This window comes from Drosophila yakuba, chromosome 2R (genome assembly GCF_016746365.2).
Source record: "Drosophila yakuba strain Tai18E2 chromosome 2R, Prin_Dyak_Tai18E2_2.1, whole genome shotgun sequence".
Classification (NCBI taxonomy): Eukaryota; Metazoa; Arthropoda; class Insecta; order Diptera; family Drosophilidae; genus Drosophila; species Drosophila yakuba.
In genome coordinates this window covers 19,554,087-19,572,753 of record NC_052528.2, presented here as the reverse complement: position 1 = coordinate 19,572,753, position 18,667 = coordinate 19,554,087, and the positions used below count along the sequence as shown (strand labels likewise).

Genomic DNA, 18,667 nt, shown 5'->3' with positions numbered 1-18,667 from the left:
CGCATAGGTGATTTAACGATCCCAATATTTAATATAAATTTAGAATTATCATTGCTCAACTTACTTCCCTAAGAAAACAAGTCTATATTGATTTTGTTTTTTAAGAATGAATTAATAATAAAAGACTTGAGTTAATTGTTTCGCTTCCATTTTAATAATTCCATTCTCATGGTTTTCTTTTTTTTATTTTAATTATGAAGGTTTTACTAAACAAAGTATTAAATTATTGGCGATTATGTTACGATTTATTTTGTTTTCGCTCTGCAGGTTATGTGAGAATAGTCTTAAGCATTTAAAAAACGACTATACGTAGCATACAGCTTCGAAATTAATAGAGAAGTTTACATAGGTTATGAAATATTTATAAACATTAAATGTCGTCGTTTAGAATATTCATATCCCTTACAATGTACAGAAAAATTAACGCAAAGCCTATTTTAATTTCGCTTGTTCCTTAGGTTGAATTTTTCAGTTTTCGATTTCCTAGTAAGTATTGTGGCAACTTAAGTGACTAACGATACATACACGAAAAATACATAATTAACCCCCCAAAGATATACACCCAAACACACTCGCTCCAAACATCTTTTAAAGTCTGGCCCTAGAACTTATTGGCTAAATTGCTTAAGCGTGCTTTGCATTTTTAGTATGGGTTTCAATTGATTCTGGTGCCGATGGTGCTGGCTTTATTCCACCGGTGCAATTTTGTAGGGCAGCTATGTTCAAAACTACTCTTAAAAAATACAGTTCGATATTTCACTATTACGGGGAATTTTGATTTGATTTAATTTAGTGGTCTGTTCCATGGATTATTGCTGCTGCCGATAGTGCTTCTGTTGCTGATGGGCTTTTGCTTGGTCCTTCGCCGGCTGTTGATCCATTTATGCTCTGCTGTTCGTTCCATTAAAAGTAACTAAATTGTAGTGTAGAACAAAATGGTTAAATGTATCATATTTCGAAGCATTAACGAATTCCGAGTTCTTCTTGCTTTGTTAATATTCGGCTTTACATTTATGACTTTTTCTTTGTTGATTTCTGTTGATATATTTATATATATGTATGTTTATGTGTGAATTTAATTATTAAGCTATTGAAGAGAGCTTTTGGGACACTCCGTTCACAGTCTTTGATTTAAGGACATCATTTTCATATGAAAAGACAGTTTCCTTGCCGTTTTCGACAACTCTGCAAGTAAATGCACATTGATATGGTTAGTTTAAGGAACGATTCTATGATGGCAAATAGAGGTCCACATACCGTTTGGTCATCAGTTTCTTGCCATTTACAAACACCGTCGAAGTGGAGGTGCGCTTGACACCGGCACTGGGTCCGCTGGAGATGTGGGTGACACCGCTGCTGCCATTGCCGCTTGTCATCGACGAGAACGAGGTGAAGCCGCTGGTGGGCATAAAGAAGTCCATCATTGAGTAGTTAAGCATTGGAGCCCCGAACGGACTGGCCAATTTGTGCTGGTGGTGATGATGGTGGCGAGATGCTCCACCGCTGCCGCCATGGCGTCGACTGCTACTCGAGCCGCTCGTGCTGCCATTCGAATATCCGTTGGCATCTGAAAAACGATAGCCATTAAAGTTAGCACTCCGCAGATGTTTTCCCCATTCAATAACTCACCTCGGAATAAGTCGGCGAAGGGCGAGTGCATGCCGAAGAATTCACGGAACACCTCCTCCGGCGGGCGGAATACAAACGGAAAGCCGCCCATTATATCGAAGTCATCGAAATCGTGTGTGCTATAATGGTGGCGAGTATGCGAGCGACTCTGGCCACGATCACCCAGTCCATCTTTGCCATACTCATCGTATATGCGGCGCTTTTTCTCTGTGAAGAAATAAGAGTACTGCGTAAGTGGGGCGATAACAGGAGGATAAATTGAATTAGTAGTAAACGCTCGAGCTGCGAGGATTAGCTTAAACCTAGCATGGAAACAGTGGGGGGAAAGGTACTATTTATGAATGCTCCCCATCACTGTGCAAAAACAGCGCTTAGTTGCAGATAGAATGGAACAAAAAACAGAACAACGTGCGCCAGGTTGTCAGTCAGCAAAACCAAATAAACAAAACGATTGCAACACTTCTGCCTCTCGGCTTTACCGAACAGCTTGTGGAACGGAGTGCCCTCGAAAATGTTGCGGAAGGTGAAGGCCTGGTAGCGGTTGCCGGACCGTCGTCCGGCACCCGACCCATAACCCGAGCCCGGATAGTAGTCGTAATCGTAGTCCCGTCCGTAGGACGCCGATCCGCCGCCGCTGCAAGCAGTGCGGTAGCGGGAGTAGGAGCTGCTGTTGCTGCTGCTTCCGCTGGTCGAGGATTTGTGCAGCGTTGCCCGTGCATCGTAGATCCTGCGCTTACGTGCTAAATACACAATAAAGACTTAGCATTGATACCGCCAGGAATCCTGGATCGCCCATAGTTTTACCCCCTTTTTACATTGCTTTTAGGGGCTTGAAGAAATCTGCTTGGTGGCAGGAACTTACCATCGGAAAGAACTTCGTAGGCTTCGGACAGCTCGCGGAAGCGCTTGTTGGCCTCCTCCAGGTTGTCGGGATTCTTGTCTGGGTGCCATTTAAGCGCCAGTTTTCGATATCTGCGGGTGGAAAATGTTGTGAGTTAACTCAGATATCCCATCTACCGGATATGGGTTGAGCCGTAGCCAATTTGTTTACTTACGCCTTTTTCACTTCACTGTCGGTAGCTGATCGCGCCACGTCCAAAACTTTATAGTAGTCCACCATGCTGGAGATGTGTATTCGACTTCTTGGTGGTCCCCTCTTTCGCTGTAAATCGCTTCAGCACGAATTGCAATCCAATGCGTTTACTTTTCGGTCGAATCCTGCGGCTCTGGCTTCTGCAAAACGTGAACGGAATCGGGTCGGTTAGTTAAGGGATAAGAAGCCACAAAAGATATGGGAATATTTGAGAAACGGGCTTTATGTCTACCTTTTGGAATCCGATTTTGACAGAACCAAATTTTGAGCTTGTTTCTGATATTGTTGCTGAAAAAGCAAAGGCGAAATAGAAAACATAAACAAATAGAGGAACACACACACGAGATTTCGAGTAAAGCAAAGTCAAAGACAGCTTGGTTCGCATGGGCCGCCGACACTTTTCAATTTTTTCGAGTTCAATGTCGTTCGAAAACCCCATTATGCCATCGCCCACACACGCAAACCGTGAACAAGATAAACCGAAAAAATACACGGCGATAAAAAGGTTACGAAAAGTAATTCGAAAATCATAGATACACAATATCATCCAAATGAATCTCTTTGCAGAATATGGCAATTACTTTAATTTATTAGGTGGAAAAGTTATGTCAGCATACAGAAAAAGGTGTAACATTTTGTAGTGCGATTTTCTTTCCGTGTAGAGAGGGAAAGAGAGGAGCATATCGAATACATGGCTCATGTGTAGGGCGCTCAGTTAGCCGTCCATCAACTTTTGGGGCAAAGTTGCTCAAGCGTTTTGCGCCCCTCTTGGATCTCGGATCTCGAATCCCATATCTTCCATCGCTCCCCTCATTTCCGTGCAAAATAGTCGCTAATTTTATTTAATTTGTATTGTTGTTGCCGCCCGTTGTCATGCAGCCCCCTTGACACAATTTGGCTTGATTTCATGCGCGAGTGTTTTTTATCAAGCACATTACAGCGGCCAATTGTCTGTATTTTACTATTTTTTTGTTGGTTTTTTTTTTTTTGGTGGCTGTTGCAAGTGGAAAGTGCTTGGGATAAATTAGCCCTGCGGCCAAGTGACATGACAATTTGCATTTACACACTTGTCGGCAATTTCAAACTGAACTGAACTGAGCTCAACTGAACTTCAAAACTTGTTGTTCGACTGACCAACATCGATGGGCTGTGTTTATGTTGCTCTCGATGTGGGTTGAAAATATCGAGAGTCGGTTCTTATGGGCGGTTCACCCAAGTTGAACGTGTTTTTAGATTTTTCTCACATTTTTCTGTGATCTGTGATCTAATTTATGCTTTTCGATGGCTTGCGTGTGCGTGGCGTCACATAAATTTGTCTATTAACACAAATACAAGTGCTGAAGCAAAATGGATTAAAGATACATATATACTTTACATATTTAAATATACAAGTGGAAACTATTTAAAGAACGCATTGGCCGAACAGATCCAATGCATCTGAAAACTATAATTTAACATTTCAGTCTTTAATTTGATATTAATAGTAGCAATTAAAAACATTTGTCTGCGACACATTAAGTGCAATTAAGCGTTCAATAAATTACAAAAGGCTTTTGTTTATTCCTGTGCACATTTAACCATCAAAAGAGCTGGCAAAACAACTAATTATTTATTAATTTGATGGGCGTGTCTAAAAACACAGTTAAAAGTTCGAAAACTGAAGAAAATGACAAAGATAAGTTATGTATTTGGCATCCTTTGTTGACCGGCGATAAAATAAGGACCCCAGGAGGTCAAGGCTCAGGTTCCACCGAGATTTGAACTCGGATCGCTGGATTCAGAGTCCAGAGTGCTAACCATTACACCATGGAACCACCGTATTGGTCCTGGGCCATTTTCCTTTTTCTGCTCGGGAAATTCGCACTGCGCATGCTGCAAGCTGGTGCGAAAGGGATGGCCAGCTGTAAGGACTTTCTGTTTACCGTTACACAGGCTCTTGAACTTTCGGGCTGCGCGATTTCCCATTCAAGTTCGAATCGCCATATTAGACACTCACACTTTCCGTTTCACTTGCTGCATTTCCTATTCTACAAATATACGTTGAAATACGTTCGGATACGTATGAAGATATATCTAATGATTCTTTGGGATTAGTCTGCTTACATGTGGCAATAGGTTTGAGAACACCCCCGATTATAAATACGAATCAAAATCGAATTTTGCGGGAAAAGAACAAAATAATATAAATACATTTGAATGAATTCCCCATTCCCCCTTCAGTTATACAAACATGTACGAACATAGAGCTATCTATATAGCGTATATAGGGAAATAGAGATATTGCCGGCTTGTCTCTGTGTGTGTGTGTGTGCGTAGTTTGTTCGCTTTACGGCTGGCTATAGAGTATATACCTGTTGACATATTCGGCAAATTCTAGGTCGTAGGTGTAGGAACTCGTAGCATTGTCTAAAAGCAGCCGCTGACGTTTCTGATGGCTGGTTGGCTGACTGGCTGACTCTGTGGCTGGCCAGCCATCCGCATGACACACACACGTCAGAGGAGGAACTGGATGAGGAGCCCGGTCACCAGGTGAGCAGGATGGTTGGGATGCCAAGGGGCGAGTAATGGGTAATGAGGCAGCTGAAGACCGGCTCACTCTGGCTTGGATTTCAGTGGCTCAAGTGGAATGGCATCGCTTGGAATAGAAGCAGTGGCTATCTGCGCCACCATATCTCGTGGCAGTCAGTCAGAAATCAGAGATCAGCACTCAACACTCAGCACCTTGCCATCGGTTTGTGGGCGTCGGCGGCATTTAAGGCATTTGGCTGTTCTTTCAGTTAGCTAGCGATTTACAGATAGATTTGCTTGAGCAGACAAATGCCCTCGCTGAAGGAGATGGTTTTATAGAGTTTACTCTCCGATTTTTACAGCCCCATAAAGACTAAAAGAAGCATCTTAAAAAAAGGGTTCAAATCAGATTGCACGACAAAGCAATTGCTTACTTTTATTGATCTGCTTTACGACTTCATTAACCCGAAAATCGAGTTGGATTTTGAGACGATTTGATATATTATTACTTTGAAAATTCCCATTGAATAAATTACGATTTACATACAAAAAGAGATGTAACGTTTTAAGAGGCTCTCAAACACAAATGAGGAAATTAACGCAGCACATACGAATACGTTAATCGTAACTGGTTTTTAAATATCAAACCCATTTCATCGAGTGAATGATTCACAGTCTGAGACATTCCGTCTCAGATTGTTCTTTACAGAACGAAGTCATAAGTGCAAGGTCACGCCACTGATAAATACGAAAATCACTGCTTAAATATTGCTCAATAAAAAGTCAGTTCATAGAAATTTATAAGGCTGATTCACTTTATTTTTCTGCGTTTAAAATAAAATTTCAAATTGCAAATATTGGTTTTAGCTAGCCCTGAGCTCCTTTAATTTAGAATGTAATTTCCGTGACGAACAAGACGAAAGATAAGAACTTTTAGTGACGAACACACCAGCTACTTTTTAAGCACATATGGTTTCAATTACATTAATATAACTCTTACTCATTTAAGATGTCAATTAAACATTTTTAGGAGCGCTTGGTGCAGATTTGTGCGTAATGAGTGAATATTTTCGGTGTATCTGTAGCCCGCATTATTTACCTCCCTTTGTTTATTCACTTATTTAGCCGTATCGCATTCAAGCAGCTTTAATCACAAACTCGAGGGACTCCACATTCAACAAGCGTGTTTGCCAGAGACAGCAAAAACAACAACAATAAGAACACACACACATGGAGCTGCTGCCTACATGGCGCGGCTTTAAACCTGAAGTGACGCCAAAAATTATGTATGCGTTTAGTCTGCGGTCTGCAGTCTGCAGAAAGCCGAATGTTTGTTGTTTTCGCCGCTTGGTTATTGTTGTTTATGCAAATTACATCACCATCGCATCGATTGGCGGCAACAGTGCAGCCAAGATTTTCCTCACACTTTTCGATTTGTTGTCGCTGCGATTAAACTTGAATTGTGTCACGCCGCATCGATGATAAGCAAACAACAAGGCGGGGAAACATCGATAAAGTTGGATAAAGGTGGGGAGAAGTAATAGAAGGAGCAAGAGGAAGCATCAACAGTTGGTTGCGTGTTGTCTGCTTCGCTCTTCCTATTTTATTTTCTTTTCTATTTTTTTTGTGTTAAATGGTAAATGGTTTCGGTGCTAATTTTGCCATAACCTACATACACATTTGTACTTCTGCTGCAATCGCACACAATCACACGCACACTCACACACACTGCCACAATCAAGCGTGCGATAAGAAAACGCTGCGCATTTATATTTTTGTTGAGCTCGATGGAAAGTCACGCAATGAGCGATGCACTCGCACTTTTTATATATTTATGTATGTGTATATTTACATTGGTCGCTTTTTTGATGTTGCTGCTGTTGTTGTTGTTGTTAACCAGCAAAGGCCAATCTCGTTTTTAACTTAATGCTACGTTTGTACGCGGAGTCGAAGCTGCACATTATAAAACAAAAACACGGAAAACGCAGCGAGCTAAGAAATGTTAAAAGGAAAGAAAAAAAACTTTTGCAGCCGTACGCGGCAATGAATCGTTGAGAATTGAATGCAAAGCACAAGAAACAACTCGGTGATCAAAAGAGAGAGCGAAAAACCAGCTGACGGCATTGCCATGCTTCACTTTCTGTGCTGTTGTGGGGGGAGCAAAAACAGTCAGAGAGAGAACAGCGAGAGAGAAAAGAGAGAGAGTGTGGGGGAGAGATTCTTAGTTTTTGCAACTAATCAACTAACTGATTGTTATTGTTGTACCTCACCGGAAGTTGTTACGCCGTTTCTTGAAGCGCTATCTCTTCGCTATCATTTATCTTTCGGGTACTTTTGTTATCAGAGAGTGCCGTATATTAGAGGCCGATCAGTTGGTTTATTGTTCCACCGGTTAAGTCCCCTATTTTTTTTCCAACGTGATTCATCTTCCAGTTTCCGCCGAAATCGTTTCTCCTTCACCTAGACTCATTCCCGCATTGATTCCATATCTGAATAGCGACCCATGTTAATTTGAATAAAGATGAGTTTTATGGCCTAAGTTTATAACGCTTAAGACGACGGAGCGAAGCCAAAAATGTAACGACAAATTTAAATATTTCATTTTAGAACTCTCACCACGAGTCGTTTAGGCCGTTCAACAGTGGTCGAAATCGATATTTCGAAGATAACGGAAGATATTTACCAATACAGTATAAACTTTTGATTTATTTAAATGAGTGATTTGGATTGGGAAAATCGAGTAACTGGAAGACCTGAGACTCATTTTCCAGAGGCACAATTTCCACAATTTTAGCCCACTGTGCGGACACAACAGCAGGTGGTGGATGAGAACCGAGAACCGAGGGAGGTGCACGAATTGTTTTGCGAAAATTTTTGAAAAGTTTATAAATTGCAACTTTTATATAGCACCACACAAAACACAACACATTTTCGATGTGTGGGAATTTATTTTTAGTTGGGTGGAAAGAGCGAATTGGTCATAAGTATTGCGGAAGGAAAATATTAATGCAGAGCAGCGAATAAGCCATTACATTGACGTGTTTCAGCGGCTGAGGAAAGAAATCGCCAACAAATCGGGCGAAATTGGAACAGCAAATAAACGGTCAGTAATTATTAGGGGAAAATAACAGAAATTAGGCAGGCAGGGCAGCAAAATGGAAAGCATGGGGAAACAAGCCAAACAAAAGGGAAGCCAAGGTGGAAACTCGCCAAATTGCACAATTCAAGGAAAAAGAGCGAAAACATCGGCGCAGCCACAATGCAATGCCATGTGAAGCAATCGACAAAAGACCTAAGAAAAGCCACAATCACACACAAGACCTAGAAATAGACACGTGGGCGTGGGAATCCATCTATATATAGATAGATAGAGAGGTTCCAAGCCCGCAGCTTTTCCCCCCACCATACAACATGAAAATGTGTTGTAAGTGTTACAAGCAAAGCAACAACCATTCGAAAAGCTAATGCTGATTCATCTGCAGCTGGCGGTTCCCCGCTGGCCAAATGATTTTTAATAGACTTGGAACTGTTGTAATATCATCCAATCTATTGGATCCACAGCCAAAGGGGGGCTTGCCCTCCAGTTTGTTTTGTTCCTTTCAGCATTCAGGGGGCGGGGTTCAGTGCACCATATCTAATCAAAAGCCCTGCTCACTCTTTGTTTGTTTGTTCGCCGCATAAATAAAAAATCATTCCAATGTAAATTTCGAAATGATCTGTGTAATTTTTGTGGCCGCTGTTAGATTGTTGCGGTTCCAAACCGAAAGATATGTTCTTTTGGGCGGGTTCTGTGGTCATGTTTGGCTAATGTGGCTTTTCTAGTTTATAGAGCACAGTTAGTTGGCCCTTGGGGCTCAGCCATTTGGGAAGAGCACTTCTGACGCGCCCTGGCCAAAAAGGGTACAAACATTAAATGTACAACGAACTCATTAGTAACTACTACTGTTTTACATGATATTACCCTTTTTGATGGAGCACATAAGACACTTGGTTTACCACACTCGTTCCAAAAAGATACTCGGAAGAATATGTAAATATTTGGCAGACAAGCATCCAGCATCCACTTGTTTATACTTGCTCAGATAAATATTTGCCGGCAATCAAGAAGTTGAGGCGCACTGTGATCTAATATAATCAAGCCTTATGTGCAAACTCAACTCACCGCGCTTGTGCGGGTGTAACAAACGGTCGTGTCCGAGTCATGCAGTCATAAAACACCAAAAACTCAATAAGGCAAGTCGAGTTTAATACGAAAACCGCCCCCCTCTGGTGCTCGGTCACATAAAAACTACCCACCATCGATCGACAAATAAACCTGTAGTCCGATCCATAGCGATCCAACAGACAGACAGCTGGTGGTGATGATCTCAATGCCCGACGTCTGATTTGTGGAATCATCGCAGCAACTAAGATGATCTTAAACGCCCGACTTCTCTCTTCACGGGTTCAATGCTTCCTTAGGCGGTATGCACATATACATAAATCTAAGCCACAATTGATAGCCATCTCCTTCGGCCATCCAGAGCTACTGTGCAGCGAGTGCACCGTAAGAAATTGGACTAGATTTCAGCATGATCTTATCAATTATGGTTTACAACTTAATGATTTAACATAGAAAGAAAACCAAAATACTTACTATGTTAGAACTACTATATTATGTATATATTAGAACTACTATAGTTGGATCTACCATTAATTTCCTTCTGTGTACTGGACACTACACATGGTGCATCTAGATCAAATCCGGTGGACAATGGCCTTCCACTGGATGCCACAACGAGAAGTCAAGCCTGGCTGGCTGCTTTTGTGTTTTTTGTCGAGTGTGCAACTTGGAGCGCATGTACGTTGCATTGACAATGAAGTTATTAAAGCGCAAAACCGCAGCCAACCACCTGAGGCTATTTTTCTTTTTTAGCAACGGAAACATGTGATTAGCTTGCACTAGGCACTAGGAGAAATAAAAAACCTACTTCGCTTGCCATAGACATAAACGTCTTACCAATCCACTCCATAAATCCACCTGATACTAAGCCAACTTTTTATTAGCGAAAGTGGAAATTCACTTGGAATCCCCATCAACACAATTCAGCTCCGAAATTAAAGGGCAGCATGATTGATGGCCTTAATTGGCTAGTTGTTTCGACTTCAGTTGCCCAATTTGTAGCAAGTAGCTTTATAGAGTTAGTTAACGTGCAGATTGCCAACATTTCCCAATTAGATAAACCTCAAAGTCAGACAAAAAATTGGCGAGAACACTTTTGGGCCCATGAAGATGGGTTTTCGTGCCAGCAACACTTGTGTGTGTTTAGCCACCAATATGTGTGTGTTTAGCCACAGGTGTTCAATGTTCTACTGGCATAAGAGCCGCCAGTCACGTAAAGAAATTTCAGCGTCTGGAGTTCGCCGGATGACATTACTTATAGGAGTTAATTGCCAATTCTGGTTTAACATCAACTTTGAACAATTTGTTAGCTAAATAAAGTGTTTGATTTAAGCTCTTGAAATGCTAGATTTCTCAGTAAGCAAGCTTTGTTTGGGTACTTTAATTGGAATACGTTTTAATTAAAGATCTGAGATATAAACACATGCATCAAAACTATTATTTCACGGCTTGAACATTATTAAATACTTGATAATTAATTATTGTAAAATACCCCATAAATGAAAAGTTAAGTTGTTTCTTCAGATGACGACATTAACAAACAATTTCAAAGTTATCCATTAGCGCTTCACCAACTTCTAAAGTTACCATATAAACAGTTTCCTCTTTTCTTTATTACTTCATCTAAACTTTGGAAGCACTTCTGGCACCCCTTTCACCCATTTGAATTTTGAATTTCCAAGCACTCAGGGTACAACAAACTTTGGGGTCAACTGGCTGTGGCGATGACTCTGTGAAATGCTTGCTCAGCTGAAATGAAAAATTTCAGGCAGACGCCGCGTCGTCGTAGGCAGTTTTTTATCTGAGGTTTATGGTCTTCACAGACTTGGTCAGTTGGAAATGGGCCTCTGCGTCCCAGTTTGAGACCCTGCCCCAATGATCTCTGACGCTCACGCTGAACAAAGTTTTTTTTTATAGTTACGGCTGCGTTTTGTGTGGGTTTATTTGCTTTAGTAATTATTATAAATAGTTGGGAATTAAAGCCATCCAGCAAAATGAAAGCTGAGAGATGGCGCCCGCAGTGAAACGACTGGCAAGTGGCCAAACGAGACCAATTTCCAAAGCAATTTAGTTTAATTGAATGCAATAATCATAAAAAGTAAGGAGAGCGCCAAGCCAAGATAGTAAATTTGTAATTGAGAAGTAATTGCTTGTCGCACAGAAAGGTAATTTTATTTAATCCACAATGTTGATAGGCGTCCATACTGCCACTTTAAGTGGAAGCTGCAACGTTAAGTGATGGTGCAAAATGCTTTTTAGCCACTTTTGGTTTTTTTTTCTTTCTTTTGGTTTTGTGCTGGGCCATTTGCAATGAAGAAGCACGGCTAACACCGCGACATTGAACGTGACTCAGGGGTAAAAAGCATCTCAGAAATGACACGCAAATCGGAGCGAAAAAAGTTGAGTTGGCAAATTAAATAAACAATGCGAAATGAGAAGAAGCGGCCAACAGAACAATGCGAAATCATATAAATTATTATAATATCTCCTGCCAGTTGCTTATTGCCTCCAAGCTCGTTTCAGACAAAAGATACCCGACTGACGCATCATCGCTTGCCTCTAATTAATGGAAATAGATACAGCTAAAGATAGAGCTACAGATGTAGATACATTGAGCAATGGCAACTCTCAGTCTTGGTCAAATTGCCGCGCCTCATTGGAAACCTTCGCTCTTCGTCTTGGCTTCACTCGGAAATCGAATCGAAACGAATCGAATACAATTCATGTATCAGTGTACACATACCCATTTGATGCGTAACACGCGCCAGCATTTAACTCTCTATAATACGAAGTACAGCGATATCGTGCTAAGGTTAAATTTAGTGGATAGCTGCAAATGAATTCGATCGGAAAGCATGCCAGAGCAAGGCTGCTAATGAGCCAAGTCCACTGGAAATACGATTGCCGTAATCGTCAGGTTGCAATGCCAGATTCTTTAGAGTTTCAAGGGAAGAATCGAGCTCTATACACAGATCAGCGGAGCTTTATAAGAGCTCTATAAGCAAAAAGTCTTTTAATGACATCATTTTCAGTTGTTAAGCAGTGGGTACCCAAAACTAGAAGCTGCTTGTTGCGAATCTCCAGGAACCTAAGCCAATATTATTGTTAACTATTTAACGTGTTCAGCTATTGGCTTGAGGTACTTGAAACTACACTCTGATTGCAGAGCTTCACTTCTTAAACTTGATAAAATTCTCTAATGATGTTGTTCTCGCTGTTGAGGGATCTTACACATACCCTACACATTTTCTGACCTTTTAATTCGATTTATCTAGTTCCTTACTCCAGCAGCCTAACATTCTCTGCCGCCATAGGGTCTTAACCAGTTAATAAATTACATTTTGTGCGTTCCGAGACACGTGTGAGCGATAAAGCTCATCATTCGATAGGCCCTGGCTTTCCCACAAAATCCCCGTAGAGAAAGCATTACCTCGGTAACATGAAGATGGACACGGGATATGATTATGGTGATGGCTGTATCTGCCTGCGAGTCCATGTCTGCGGCTTAGTGGATGCAATCTCTCCAAAAACTCTTGAGCGGACAACAAGTGCCGCTCATTAGGCGTACCGCAAACAAGGCGAACCGGTTAATTTAAATAGCCGGAGACGAAGACGAGGCCGAAACTGAAGCTAAGCAGACGCAATGATTGATTTACCAGGCACAGTTAGTAAGCTATACGAACTGAAGTTTACAAGAGGCGATTTCCACTGACAAACCCGGTGGATAGGTGGATCTAAACCACAGTTTCAATGACGCTGACAGGCAACAATTTTTATGTGCGCTTCAAGTGCATCCGGACATTCATTCATTTATCTTTATGGGCTCGATGAAAAGAAGCCACAACGACTTGAAAAGAAAAACAAAATCGCCTCAATGGCCAAATACCCGTTTTGGTAATTAATGAAAACTCATCAGCCGCAAAATGCGCAGCCAAGTAAATGGAGCGGCTTGAATTGCTGTTGGATTAGCTAAAAGCTAAAAATAATCGACGGCCCCACATCAAATTAAGCCCAATAAGGTAATGCATTATTTGCGATATTGTGGATTCGACTTGTATGCTTGCTTTTCACTTAAGAAAAGCCTACGCTTTATTCGAGTTTTAAAGAGGCTGGGAATTTCTCATTGTTTAAAATTCATTTCCTCTCTGGCTTATTGTTTTATTTTATTTCTAGTCGATCGTATTTAAGTATAACAATTGCTTAAGCTGTGTGCTTTGAACCTCGTTAGATCTGAAGAAAGCGGCTTGCTAACCAACTTGAAGTCCCTTGTTAACTAATAGAAACAAATTTATCTGTGCTTGATTGTTAAGACTAGATCTTAATAAAAAATCGACTCCATTATTTCATCCGTTCCATTTTCACTGCTCCACTCAATTTCATGTGCCATGGGCGCAGTTTGTTTAATTAACCAGCCTGCAATTTTCACAATACCTTGTGGCGCTTTTTATTCCGCCAGTTTGCGTTGTTGCTGCTGTCGAGTGTGACTTTTCAAGCGTGTGACCGGAGGTGAAATTTTTATTTCTGATTTTTGGCATTAGACCCGCGAACCACTGACGCAAAATGCTTAAAAAGTGCCGGCCAGGCTGGCTGACTCTTTTGCTGGCCAGCCTGCGATGGCGATAAATGTGCGCAGATACGTTACAGACCGCGTCGCGTCGTCTGGCCGCTTTAAATGGACAACTGGGAGTGGGTCACAGCTGCAGCTGTGGATCTGTAGTGGAGCCTGCGGCTCGCTGAGGCAAACGAAGCGATTATAGGGACCCAGACTTGGGACTAAGCCTTCCCCGAAACCAGTTCCTCTTCCCAGACAGACTTCGTTGCGATTCTTTCTTTCGAAGCGTAAATATTTCAATTTATTTATTGGTCATGCGTCTGTAGCATCGTATCGTTTTTCGAACACTTTCTTTACATTCGTTACACGAATTTTAGGAAGATATAGCTACATGTGTAGTGTTGCGACCAGAAACCTCCAGTATGTTGGCCTCGCTCTTGGACTTGGACTCACCAGCACGCAAAGCCGTGCCAAAATGTGTGTCAATGGCCTTTGGGGCCCTTCTTTTCATTTTTATTTGGGGCGGAGATACGAAGTCTGGGGCGTGCCCCAAGCGAATTTTCACTAAAATGAAAATTAAGAGTGAAAACGATTTGAGTTACTGTACTTCTCTCCCAACCCTCCGTTTTTATTTTTACTTTTTTGCAGCAAACAAAGCAAAAGAGGTGTGGACGACGATTTCAACTGCAGGCCATGCATGACCCCGCGTATTAGTGTCCCATCCCCTGGCCGTCTGATTGCCATGCTAAATGGGTGAAGTGAAACTACGACTGCGATTTCGGACTGTCGAGAGCATTGACCAGCTCCCCAAAAGAGCATTGCCTGTTTTCAGCTTTTTCTTCTCCTACTGTCAACTGTCAAACGAAATTTACACGTTTTTCTTTCCAGCTGCACCTCACGAAATAGTCGAGACTTGAACAAAGAAATGGGGAGTGCGTGAGCCTCTTTTAGCTGATTGATTGTTTGGCAAAGTTTGCATGTTAATTGCCTTTATGGTGGCGATAGACGACAAAGCCCACTTAAAAGTCTAAAACCCCATTACTGAGTTCATTGGAATTTTCCTTTTTATCAGTCGTGTCGGCGGCTCATTTTCTACAAAATAACATTACTAGCTTTTGACTCTCACCCTGGCAAAGGCAATGGAACTAAAGCAAATATAATAGCAAGGATTTAAAACAAAGTGGTGCATGAGATAATAATACAATGTTGACTGTCAGTTTGAACTGCTTTCTTTAGGTCACATATAGATATTAAAAATTCTTTTTCAGATTGCCAAGCAATCAAATCCTCTGGAAGCGAAACGGAAATGGTCGAGGCTGCCCCAACAATTCAATTAAGCTGGCTCCTCCTGCACATCTGAACGATCGAACCCCGGTGGAGTCGACTCGGTTCCTACCTGCTAGTCCGGCTGGCTGATGCGGATTGAAAACAAAACAAACAGAGCTTAGACAACTCACAACAATGCGGTCGTTGGACGCGCAGGCGCGCAGCGGGGGCGCTTAATATGCAGCCAGCGTAGCTGGCAAGTCGGAGATGTATACCCATATACCCATACCATATAGCCAGCAGCAGCTGGCGTCTTTCGTTCTTGCTGTCGCTCAACTGATCAACTGGTTTAACAATAAAAACAAAAGCTTAGGCGGCGTTGGCGTTGCTTTAGCGTTCAACAGAAACGAAAAAGTTACCGTCTTTTTTTGTTGCTTCTCTCATATGCTGCCATCGATTGTCGGGGCTTGGCTTTCTTTGAGGAAAAAAAAATACAAACTCACTTAGAAACTATAAAAAATGGTAATTTGTACGCTTTGCCTTTTTCTTCGCTTCTTGCTCAATCGTATGTCTCACACGCGCTTCTAATGTCTGGATACGATACACAAGCTCGTTCAAGATGATGGCATATAAAAAGCTACACGAGTTTTTCAATTGACTTGGAAAGTGGCAAGCGACTGCCAGCATGCATCAAACGGGGCGAGCCCCAGCAAAAAGTGGGCGTGATAGGCAACAACAATGGCTCACTGTTTTTGGCTTTCGGCTTTGCCACACTTTTGATGAATTAGCCGTTTTTTCCATCGAGTGTCGGGGTTTTGAAAATTGAGTTGCAGCTGCAGCATTTGATGGAAATGGGTGGCAGAGAGCGGAGGAAGTTCGCTGAGCCGGATCATACCCAGCTGAGACTCATTAAAACACCACTTGAACCCCGCTTCGTGTTATACCGCCTCTAAGTACAGGTCAATAAGTGGAGTTGTTGTCTGATTTTCGAGTCCAAGCCAATTGATGCCTGCTATGCAATTGGTGGGAAGAGGAAGGAAGAGTTTGATTGATGAAAACTATCAGCTAGGGTAATGGATTTAATTATAAAAAAAAAAAGTACTTCCCATACCGGGAATCGAACCCGGGCCTTCTGGGTGAAAGCCAGATATCCTAGCCACTAGACCATATGGGATATGTTCTACTTTCTTCCAACTTATATAATGGTTTTGGTCTTTCTCTTTGTTAAATAATGGTGCACATACTTATAAGGAATTTTATTTCCTGTGAAATTTGAATTTAATATAAGAATCTTTGCGTTCGGAACTGTTTAACGTATCCTAAGAGGTAGACTAACTACACATTTTTGCCGCTGTTTACACAAGTCCCATATTGTCTAGTGGTTAGGATATCCGGCTCTCACCCGGAAGGCCCGGGTTCGATTCCCGGTATGGGAAACTTTTTTGCCTAATTTTGTTTTGTTTTATTTAACACGAGAGAGTTGTTAAAGGGGTTGGTATAATTATTAGTTTGCTGACTATTAAATAAAATGTTTCACTTTATTTTTCTATTTGGTTTCATTTTATTATATTGTTACTCGTTTGGTCTGTGCCGAGCGAAAAAATTGCACAAAATACAAGCAAAGCAAGCACTCAAATCATACAAAACGAGTTATAGCTACGTTGAAGTCAGCCTCCCATATGGTCTAGTGGCTAGGATATCTGGCTTTCACCCAGAAGGCCCGGGTTCGATTCCCGGTATGGGAAGTAAATTTTTTAAAATAATTTTTATTTATTTTATTCAAACAAAATATTCTTGAAAATAAGTGGAAATTGATTATCCACATATATTACCCCAAATATATAAATTTTATTGCAATCGGTAATTGCAGTATTTATGTTTGCTATTGCTTTCCTTCTGTGCTTTATTTCTTCTTTGCAATTTCCTAGCGCCACCAATTGATGCCAATCGGACACGCTACGAAATAATTCGAGACTTTTTTATTGCCGTTGCTTTTTTTGCCCCAAGTTGTCAATTGTTGATGTTTGTGCTTATGTAGAGAGAAAAAAAAAATAAAAGGGGAAAGAAAAACGGTTTTGTTAACGACGGGCAAAAGCTCAAAGAGCTAGAGTACTTAACTTTTGTTAAACCGAAAATTAGGCATGCCCAGAATTGCAACATGTACTGGAAGCAACAGCAACAACGACAATAGCCTGCCGCAAAACGTGTGGCAAGCGAATAGCAACAACAATAAAACGGGCACAATGCCTTGACTGAGTTTTGAACGTTTTTTCAGTTTCTTTTTTCATTGTAGTAGATACGGAAAATTGCTTTTTCATTGTTGCAGAAACCGATGTTTGCCTGTTATTGTTGTTATTTACAAGCTGACTTGGCAAACGGAAAATCAATTTTTAATTGCAACAAATTTGAGAGAGCTGCGGGACAGGCAAATTGCGAGTTGGCCAAAAAAGGCAAATTAAAGTAAGCGTTAACGAAAAACAATTGGCATTTTGAGTCAGAAACGAGTTTAACGGTATCGCTGAGGCAGCTGCATTATTATCTTTTGAGGAAACACGGCGCAACATGTCAAAGGGGGACAGCAACAATATGTCAAAATCTCGATGAGCAGAGCAATGAACCGTTGTAATTAGCATACGGCCGCGTGCGTGCGTGCAACAGAGAGCACAATAGAGGCACTTTCGATTATTGAACTTGTTAAATTCCGCATTTCTCTGTTTGTGTACTGTGCTTAGTTTGTTTATTATTTGGTATTGTGCTTACCCTTTTGCGATGCTTTTAGCTGGAAATGATCTCCTTCCTTTGGTGCCAAACCGAAAAACAAGCGAACAATTAATTTCATTAGAAGTATCTAACAAATGCGAATCCAATACGAGATATAGTAAAACAAGAAATAGGCGTGAGTAAATAAGATAAGCAACACCGCGTGGGGGAAAGAGAGGGGCTGTTGGTGAGAGCGAGAACGACGCGAGTTGTTGACGGAAACTCCTGTCGCAGTAGCAGCAACAACAACATCATATGTATAGCACGGCGAAAATTACGGCGCTTTATTGATTTTTTACAAAACAACTATTCGGACACGAAGCGTGCTGTTTGCATTTGAAACTTGAGTTCCAGCTTATTTTGTGATTATTTAATGCACACCAAAACGGAGCACAAAAGTATTTCGCACACCAGCACACATTAATACACTCACACACACATGCGATGCGACTTTAATGTCAACTTCACTTTTTTATTTCTATTTTATTTTCATTTATACCTTCAGCTATTTTTTGTTTTATTTAGCAGTATTTAGTATTTGGCATTGAGTATATGACTGCACTCGATTACCCGTCAGTCTGCACAGATCCGCGCGCTTGCAGGTCGAGAAACACAAAATTCACCCGCTACTTCACTTTTGGCCAAGCGCGCTTTTTCCACAGCTGTTTACCTGAAGCGATAAAAAGCAGAGACCACT

The 18,667-nt window shown here is 41.3% G+C and overlaps 1 protein-coding gene, 1 long non-coding RNA gene and 4 other non-coding genes across 10 annotated transcripts; 3 read left to right on the top strand and 3 right to left on the bottom strand.

Annotated features, from left to right (window-relative positions):
- Positions 1 to 223: 223 nt before the first annotated feature.
- On the bottom strand, positions 224 to 18,650 carry LOC6531457 (dnaJ homolog subfamily B member 6). 5 transcript variants are annotated; one of them, XM_039372789.1, is made up of 8 exons: positions 18,541 to 18,650; positions 17,971 to 18,007; positions 2,685 to 2,862; positions 2,492 to 2,601; positions 2,109 to 2,369; positions 1,630 to 1,836; positions 1,258 to 1,567; positions 224 to 1,185 (listed from the first exon to the last, which is right to left on the bottom strand). In XM_039372789.1, the coding sequence occupies exons 3-8, from the start codon at positions 2,747 to 2,749 to the stop codon at positions 1,083 to 1,085; spliced, it is 1,056 nt and encodes a 351-aa protein (XP_039228723.1). In that variant the 5' UTR covers positions 2,750 to 2,862; positions 17,971 to 18,007; positions 18,541 to 18,650; the 3' UTR covers positions 224 to 1,082. The 5 variants fall into 5 exon arrangements, with proteins under 5 accessions (XP_039228723.1, XP_039228722.1, XP_039228725.1 ...); XM_039372788.1 differs by having other exon boundaries at positions 18,470 to 18,626; XM_039372791.1 differs by lacking the exons at positions 17,971 to 18,007; positions 18,541 to 18,650 and adding an exon at positions 7,083 to 7,264.
- On the bottom strand, positions 4,465 to 4,536 carry Trnaq-cug. The gene has a single exon. It is a non-coding gene; the product is annotated as a tRNA-Gln (tRNA).
- LOC120321130 lies at positions 8,959 to 16,955 on the top strand. The gene is made up of 2 exons (XR_005560699.1): positions 8,959 to 15,156; positions 15,213 to 16,955. It is a non-coding gene; the product is annotated as an uncharacterized LOC120321130 (long non-coding RNA).
- Trnae-uuc lies at positions 16,313 to 16,384 on the bottom strand. The gene has a single exon. It is a non-coding gene; the product is annotated as a tRNA-Glu (tRNA).
- On the top strand, positions 16,575 to 16,646 carry Trnae-cuc. Its single transcript has one exon. It is a non-coding gene; the product is annotated as a tRNA-Glu (tRNA).
- On the top strand, positions 16,884 to 16,955 carry Trnae-uuc. The gene has a single exon. It is a non-coding gene; the product is annotated as a tRNA-Glu (tRNA).
- Positions 18,651 to 18,667: the final 17 nt, after the last annotated feature.

Coding starts and splice junctions, on each gene's coding strand:
- LOC6531457 (XM_039372789.1), bottom strand. CDS start 2,749: ATGGTGGACTACTATAAAGTTTTGGACGTGGCGCGATCAGCTACCGAC. Junction 2,370..2,491: donor CTACGAAGTTCTTTCCGATG/GTAAGTTCCTGC, acceptor TTGTGTATTTAG/CACGTAAGCGCAGGATCTAC. Junction 1,837..2,108: donor TCCGTTCCACAAGCTGTTCG/GTAAAGCCGAGA, acceptor ATTTCTTCACAG/AGAAAAAGCGCCGCATATAC.